The 8601-nt window shown below is 56.3% G+C and overlaps 1 protein-coding gene across 1 annotated transcript in view; it reads right to left on the bottom strand.

Annotated features, from left to right (window-relative positions):
* Positions 1–8601, bottom strand: part of SLC5A11 (solute carrier family 5 member 11) — a 52802-nt gene that overhangs the window by 17162 nt on the left and 27039 nt on the right. The window contains exons 8-10 of the mRNA XM_059692125.1: positions 7912–7992; positions 5986–6191; positions 1–120 (exon numbers count right to left, since the gene is read on the bottom strand). The exon at positions 1–120 is cut by the window's left edge and continues 16 nt beyond it. Coding sequence (XP_059548108.1) covers positions 1–120; positions 5986–6191; positions 7912–7992 — 407 coding nt within the window. The remainder of the gene's footprint in view (positions 121–5985; positions 6192–7911; positions 7993–8601) is intronic.

The following is an 8601-nucleotide window of genomic DNA, read 5'->3' as shown; positions in this document are numbered from 1 at the left end:
GCTGACCATGCCGGGGAAGACCATGAGGAAGAGGGGCAGCACCTTCAGGTACGCGGCCATCAGGGAGCCCGCTTTGGCGTGGGACAGGTTCTTGGCCGCCAGGCTCCGCTGCACGATCACCTGGAAGACAGTGGGTGAGGCGCTGGCGGCACAGTCCTCGCAGGTGCAGCCGGCTCAGGCCTCGGTTCGCCCGGCTTCTTGAGGAGGCGTCTGTCTCCTCTTCCCACCCCCTGTGGTCAGGGGGTGACCACCACCCCGCCCTGCCCCGTCCCCGCTCCTTTATCTGGGGTGCGCCTGGCCAGCTCCCCGGCCGCCGTGGTTGGTGAAGAAAACGTGCGCACCCAGCACCCAGTGCAGGCCAGTTACAGCCCCACCGGACCTCTTCCCCAAAGGGCACAGCCCAGAGGCCCCTCCCGCCTGCAGCCGCCTGGGGGCTCCCTGCCCCGGCTGCCTCCGCCTCTGCCAGGAAGCCTGAGACGGAAGTCATCTCGGGGGAAGGAGGCGAGGAGCTGGAGGACGGAGAAGCCGTTCTGATGGCACCGTTTGAGCCCTCAGTCCGGCTGCCAGGCTGGCTTCCATGCCGATCTGCACACTGATAGCTGGGGTTCAAGTCCCGCTCCCCACTTCTCTGCTGTGGTCGTGGGCAAACACTTTCACCTCTCCTTGCCTCAGTTTCCCGATCTATAAGATGGGGAGCATATGAGAACTGTTTCGACAATTAAATGAAGTCTAACCATTTAGAATATTTAGAATAGGGTCTGACAATAACTGCCCAGTAAGTATTCATTGTTACTGTTGATAATACCACCTCTCGATCAAGAAAATAAAGACTTAAACTGTCTTTTTCCTGCAGACAACTAAGGTCCTCACCAAATCAGCCAAGAATCCTTAAAGGGAAGTGTCGGGAGGTGGGATCTGCCCCAGCCCCGACCACCCCCCGCCGGTGGCAGCTCCGCAGGGCAGGCATGCACATCTCTTTGGGGGGAACTGTTTGAGGGGTGCCTCATCTCCAGGCCCGTGGACCCTATCACATAATTGCCAGAAGACGCCAAAATGATCGAGGACAATGTCCAACTCAGTGACAACGGCACCACCAGAGCCTGCAGACACGCAGGGCAGGCACCTGTGCCCACTGGACACCCCAGTCAGCAGCTCCCAAAGAGCCCGGTCACAGGTGGCCACCCAGACTGGAGTCTGCTTGTGTAGCTTTCAGGCCCTAAAAGGGACAGCAATCAGGTGGCACTGAGCAGGTAACCAACATCTGGCTTGGAAGAAGGTGACCAGGAGGAATGAACGCGAGGGGGCAGGGCCCTCACCCAGCTCTGCTCACCCGCCCGGCGCCTGGCACGCATCTGCCCCCTCCCTCCGCCTACAGCAGCGGGCACAGATGTCCCCTCTGGTGGGAAGGCGGGAGGCCTGTCAGGAGAGGTCGTGGAGGTGGGCTTGGCGACAGGCGGTGGGTATGCAGCTGGGAGGTTCTCTCTTACATAAACGAGGTTCTGGATAAGCCCCAGAATGAAGACCCTCCAGTGGGTGAGTCGGAGCAAATGAATAGAGAGGTTAGAAGGACAGACAGACTCAGGTGTGGATCCCGCCCCACCAGGTCTCTGTGAGCGCGGACAAGTTCCTTAAAGTTCCCGCCCTCAGTCTTCCCATCTGCCGAATGGGGATCCCAACCGCTTGCTCTGAGGTGCTTAGCAGTTCTTACGCAGAGAGACCACTAGTGATTACTGTCGTCATCACTGCTGTTGTTGGATGAAAGACGTTCAAACAGGTCCCCAGGACAGAAAGACGTTCAAACAGGTCCCCAGAAGAGAAGGGAGTTAGCGTTAGAGCTCGGAAACCAGATCAGACAGCCACGCAACCACAGTTCAGACACGGGAAACAGCTAACACTGGCCATGGCCGCAGCAGGAAGGTGGTCGGGGGGATAGCCGGCAGGTGTAATGGCCTGGCTGCTTTTTGAGTGACTTTGTCCTGGTGGTGGAGGGGCCTTAAAAGGACTGAGGCGAGAAGGCAGCGCGCCGGTCTGGTTGGAGTGAGGAGTTGAGAGAGGGACCGCGAGGGCCTGGCGCATGGCTGCCGGCAGGATTGGGATGTCTGGGCTTGTGACTAAGGCACAGTGTGCCTACGTCTTGTCTGGTGCCTCCTCAAAAACTCTGCTGGGTGGGGTGAAGGTAGGCCTTGCCGAGATCTCCCCCCTCAAAGCGCACGACTTTCCCCAGGGTGTTTTCTGCCGAGACCGGTCCCCTCGATCCTCCTCCAGCCTCCGGCTTGGATCCCGCGCTCAGAGCTTTCTCTCCTGCTTCCTTAGGCCTGGGGTCCTGGAGCATCTGGAGAAGGGAGAGGCCCTTTCTGTGCAGGAGTAAACTGTGTCGTTACCATGGCGATGCGGTGGCGAGCAGGACCACGTTGGGACCCCGTTGGTTGTACAGTGGACATCAGTGTGGGAGTCTTCCTGGTGTCCTGCCCCCTCCTTTGAAATCCGTGCCCTCTTCACAAGCTGCTGACCATCCTGGGCACAGCGCCCGCCCCGGGGTCAGCACCGGCCCCCGCTGGGCCAGCCAGAGCCCGGCACTGCAGGGCTGGATGGGGACTTAGCAGTTGCCAGCCCCTTCCTGTTGGCCTGCGTGGGAGACAATGAAGTCAGCGGGTGAGAAAGGAAGACGAGGGTGCACGGGCCGGTGTGGCTCAGCCGTCAGAGTGTTGGGTCGTTGGTTTGATTCCTGGTCAAGGGCAGGTGCCTCAGATGCAGGCTTGATCCCCAGCTCCCGGGGCACGTGTGGGAGACAACCAATCGATGTGTCTCTCTCACATCGATGTTTCTCTCTCTCCCCTTCCTCCTTCCCCTCCACTCTCTCTAAAAAAATCAATGGCAAAAATATCCTTGGTGAGGATTAGCCAAAGGAAGGAGGACAATGGTGAGGGAACCGGACCGAGTCCGCGGTTCCTGGAGCCACTTCAGCGCCTGATGCCCAGCTTTCCCGGAGCTCATTCAGGTTTGATACACCCTCCGCCCCCGCCCCCCGCCCCGCACCCCCTGCACTGCTCCCGCCTGGATGCTGCCCGTGAAAGACTAAGACGTGGGAGCTGCGTGTCCGAGGCAGACAGGCGCAGGGAGGCCTCCCTCTGGAGCCCGGAGCCATGGTGTTTAGAAGTTGGTGTCACTGGTTCTGTCGTTTCTCAGGATTCCAAACAGGCACCTCTCATGGGGAGCGGAGGCCCGTGAGCACGCGGTGGGGAACGTGAGGGCGTCACGCCTGCAGATGCTCCTCCCTGCTCCGTGACGCGCGGCGGCCGCGGTCCTGGCCCGTCCATGCGGAGCCCAGGAAAGAGCCCGTTTGGCAACAGCGTTTCTAGGGAGGAGCTGGGACCCAGGAGAATCCTGGCTCTTATTCCTCGAAGTAGAGCCTCCAGATACGAATTTAAGAGACAGCGGAGCACGTTTCCAGGCAGCGGCGCTGCTCAAAAACCCACCAGCCGGGGAGGGTGTCCCTGGGCAACAGCCTCCGGGCTCACCGTGTTCGAGAAGGGGGTGCACTATGCATAGCCGGCGGGGAGATGGGGACAGGCGCGTGCTGTTACTCCTAGCGGTCCTTCGTCACCTCCTCCGTGTCTGCCCAGTACGATCGGGCCCGAGCTCGCCGTCCGTGAGCAGTGGGTGTCGCCTTGCCTGTCGTCTGCTCTCACACGAGCCTAAGGCTGTGCTGGCGAAGGCATCGATCACACGGGGACCACAGCCTTTGGGCTCTGCCGACCCCGATCAACAGCAACACTGCGCAGCCAAGGCGTCGTTGTCGTCGTCACCACGGCGCGCGGGGCTCGGGTTCCTGCACCCTCTCGCCCTCCCGGGCCCTCGGGAGGAGGCCGAGCCCCTTGGATAAGCCTCCAATTCTTGAACAAAGCAGGTGGCCGGCGGTGACCTGGAGGGTACACACTGGAGTGCAGCCCCTACGGGCCTGAGGACTCTCAAGGACACGGGCGGAGGTTGACTTATGTAAGCTGGCCAGCGGTGCCCAGCAGTACCATACACCGTGTAAAAACCTAAGTGCGGCCCTGACCGGTTTGGCTCAGTGGATAGAACGTCGGCCTGCAGACTGAAGGGTCCCGGGTTCGATTCCGGTCAAAGGCATGTACCTGGGTTGCGGGCCCATCCCCAGTAGGGGGTGTGCAGGAGGCAGCCGATTGATGTTTCTCTCTCATCGATGTTTCTAACTCTCTATCCCTCTCCCTTCTTCTCTGTAAAAAAAAAATCAATAAAACATATTTTTTTTAAAAAAAAACTAAATGTTTTTAATGCATATTAACTGTCCCTGCAGCAAGAGCACTGTGACCCAGTTCCCCACGCTCCCCTCTTTCAAAACTATCAGTAACCCCACTTAACGGAGGCTGAGGTGCTAAATCGTGTCTCACGGAGATGCTGCCTGGACTGGATTCTGGGTCTGTTCAAGGTGGAGCCCATGCTGTCAGCCTAGACCCGACCTGTCTCCCTGGGCTCCCCCACCTGAGCTTTCTGAGGGGGCGGGGTCTGCCGCTTAAAGGGGCCGCGTGTGGTATTGCACCCGCGCTGCCATGGTGCTCAGCTCTCATGCGGAGGTCAGCCACGGGGTGACCTCACTGCACTCTCAGCAGTGCCTCCCTTAGTTAAACTCGCATCAGCTCTAACTGTGCAACGTGGCCTCTAAAACGGTACGCGGGTCTGACTGTTGATGTAACAGAAAACAAAACAAAACATTTCAACCGGAGACACAGTCACTGGCTTTGAAACCTGAGAAAGTGGCTGCGCGGGAAGCGGTCCCGCCGCCCTGGCGCCTCTGCCCACAGTGCCTGCTCTTGTCCGTTTTAGGCCCGTCTAGGCGCGCCCACCCGGAGGCCTCCATGCACGTCCCAGTGAGTGCGGAGGTTCAGCCTGTACTCTTTCCTGTACAGGCAGGCGTGTAACACACTGCTGCCGTCTGCTTCCCTCCCTCTGTTCTCACACCAGCCACGTGTGCCCGACAGCTGTGCTCCGCGGCGCCCTCTGCTGCCAACTCTCCCCCGCCACCACCGGATGGAGCCCTGTTCTCCTCCCTGAGCCTGCGCTCAGGTCACCCAGGCACATCTCCCCTCACCCCCCTATTTAGAATTGCACCCCACACCCAACCCCTCTGTCCCTGCTCTGCTTTTTTTAAAAAAATATATTTTATTGATTTTTTACAGAGAGGAAGGGAGAGGGATAGAGAGTTAGAAACATCGATGAGAGAGAAACATCGATCAGCTGCCTCTTGCACACCTCCTACTGGGGATGTGCCCGCAACCCAGGTACATGCCCTTGACCGGAATCGAACCTGGGACCTCTCAGTCCACAGGCCGACGCTCTATCCACTGAGCCAAACCGGTCAGGGCCCCACTCTGCTTTTTAAAAAATATATATTTTCATTGATTTCAGAGAGGAAGGGAGAGGGATCGAGAAATAGAAACATCAATGATGAGAGGGAATCATTGCTCGGCTGCCTCCTGCACGCCCCCTACTGGGGACTGAGCCCGTCCCTGGCCAGGTGCCCTGACCGGGAGTTGAACTGTGACCTCCTGGTCATAGGCTAATGCTCAGCCACTGAGCCGGCCCCGGCTCTGCTCTGCTTTTAATGCCACTCACCACCTGTGACATGCACGTCACTTACTGTCTGTCTGTCTGTCCCTCCAGGAGCTCCGCGAGCCCCGCCGGTTTGTTTGGTGATTTCCAAGGGCCTGGCACTTAGATGACGCCCAGTGAGTGTTGAGCAAACAACACCGGCCCAGTTTTACCCTCCCTCGGAAGGTTTCTCCCTTTGCTTCCGGGCAGCCGGCAGGGCGTATTAAACTTCGCCATCCCGTGAGCAGAGCAAGAAGTAGGATAACGTGTAGAACAGTAGGAAGGGAGGCGCCATCAAGGATGGTGGGGGAGAAAGGCAGACGCGAGGACAGTGCGGGGAGGAGGCGGGCACAGCCACCCCACAGCGTGCTGTACCTGGTCCGTGCACCAGTACCAGAGGGACGGCATGGTCATTCCAATCAGGATCCCGGGCCACGGGAGGTCGGAGGTCAGCGGGTCTCGGAAGATATGAAAGGCATCCTCCCGGGGCAGCCCGCAGCTGCTGTTCTCAGTCCGGTTGGTGGCCAGGGCCAGGAAGTACTTCTCCGCCAGGCCGTCCAGCCCTCCGACCGCAGCAAAGCCTGGACGTCAGAGGGAGCGCTTGCCAGGAGCTCAGGGGGAGCCCAGCAGTGGCAGGATTGGTGGAGACAGTGAAACCCCACTCAGACGACGGCTACCAAGGCAAGTTAGCACCTTACAGGTCTCAGCCTCTTGTTTTGTGTTTTTAATGCCTTTGGTAGCGAGTATGGATTGCTTTTCAGAATAATATTGCTAAATGCATCACACAAAATAGGTAGGCTTGTCAAGGAAATCAAATGTAGGAAAGGCAATCATCAAAACGTAAAAGCTACTATGAGCCAGTAATTTATGTATTTGCCCATTAAGTAGTAAAAACCTAGCAGGGGGGCTAATAACAATGTTGTTTCAAAGCAGCCCTGAGCACAAACAGGGTTTCAGTGCATCAGCATCAACTGTAAGGACACCCGGATAAGAACGCCTGGTGCGTCCTGGGATACCAAAGGCACAGGCACGGCTAATACTGCCATGATTTGGTGCCTACATGTATAATAGAAAAATGCAACATTTCAATGATAGATTCATAAAATAGAGGTGGTTTCTGCACCCCCCCCCCCTCCTTAAGGCTCACAGACACCCTGAATTCTGCTCAGAGGCCCCAGGCTACGCAGCCTTGCGTTAAGGAAGCATGCTTTCTCCTCTGCACGTCTCAGCGCCTCTCAGTTCAGGTACTGCAAGAGCGGTGCACAGATGTGTGGCCTTGAGCTAGCGACTCCCCTTCTCGGAGGCTGTTTCCTCATCTGTCAGTGGGGCCCCGTGGCGCCAGCCTCACGGGCTGGATGGAGCTGGCTCATCGAGACACTACCCACAAGGGCACAGCGTCCGCATAAGCGTGAGCGGCTCCAAGAAAGAATCAAGTCTGCCATTTGGAATCTGCTTCTTTCATTCACTGGAAGGATTCAGGGTTACCTCGAAATAATGCGGCTCTCACCAGGTTACACATTGGAAGGCTTTTTAAAATTTTTTTATGGTAGACTGAGATGAATACCGTAAACCCTAGGCCAGCACTCAAATAATATCCTCGGGTGAGGATTAAAGAGAAGAAAAATGGAGCTGGAGGACAAATGGGACAAGTAAACAACTGGCCAGTAGTAGATTTTAATCCAACCCTATCTATAATGACATGAATGGAATTAACCCGAAGACACAAATTAAAAGGTGGAGATTGTCAGATTAAGACTTAAAAAGCAACTATATCAGTGGTTCTCAACCTTCCTAATGCCGCGACCCTTTAATACAATTCCTCATGTTGCGGTGACCCCCAATTTCATTGTTACAAATTGAACATAATTAAAGCATAGCGATTCATCACAAAAACAATATGTAATTGTATATGTGTTTTCCGATGGCCTTAGGCGACCCCTGTGCAAGGGTCGTTTGACCCCAAAGGGGTCGCGACCCACAGGTTGAGAACCGCTGAACTATATGTCTACAAGGAACCTGCTTAGAATATAAAGGCAAAGATAGGCTAAGAGTGAAATGATGAAAAAATACCCCCCTTTATTTATTTATTTAATCACTCATCCATATTAATATAGGCGAGCTATTAATTTTTACTTTAAAAAACCCAGCAAGTTTTCATGATAAGCACCGTTTGCTTTCTGCTAAGTCACCATGCCTCAAGCAGGACTTCGGACAGCTGGGTGTGCTGGTCCCAGCGGTGAGGGCAGATGCCCTGCTGAGGGGGTGCTGGCATCCACCCCAGTGGCCGGGGACCCCACTTACTGTAGCCCATCAGGGTGAATGCTCCTACGAGCATGATCACAGTCTGCAGAGCATCCGTGTAGATCACAGCAGCCAGGCCACCTGGGGAGGGAGGGGCGAGGACTGAGCTGAGGGTCGGGCACGCTGACGGGGAGGAGTTACTCTGCGTCACAGAGGGACCCTGACCGTCACGATCCAGCGGTGGAGAGCTCTCAGGGTTAACGGTCTGCAAAGATGGCCACAACACCCCCTGCGCATTCCCGTTTTTCCTTTTTTTTTAAATCCTCACCGGAGAATATTTCCCCCATTGATTTTTTTTTTTTTTTTTTTTTTTTTTTTTTTTTTTTTTTTTTAGAGGGAGAGAAGGGGAGAGATCGAGAGAGAAAAACATTTATGTGAGAGAGACACATCGACCAGTTGCCTCCCAAATGCACCCCGACTGGACTGGGCCGAGAATTGAACCTGGGACCCTTCGGTCCGAGGTCCAACGCTCTAACCACTAATCGCTGGTCAGGGCCACCGTGCTGCTTTAAGGAGCCCTGCCTAGCCCAGTGGAGGATGGTCCGCATGGAGGGAGCGCCCAGCTGACCGCCCAGGCAGGGGGGCCCTCTGGCTCCAGCCGGCTGTTCCCGGTGCCACCTAACGGCAGTTCAACTGAGCAGGCGGGACCAGCAAAACCCACCAACAGACAATCGGTGAAATGAATTGTGG

Source organism: Myotis daubentonii, chromosome 4 (genome assembly GCF_963259705.1).
Source record: "Myotis daubentonii chromosome 4, mMyoDau2.1, whole genome shotgun sequence".
Lineage (NCBI taxonomy): Eukaryota > Metazoa > Chordata > Mammalia > Chiroptera > Vespertilionidae > Myotis > Myotis daubentonii.
This window is presented reverse-complemented; position numbering and strand designations above follow the sequence as displayed.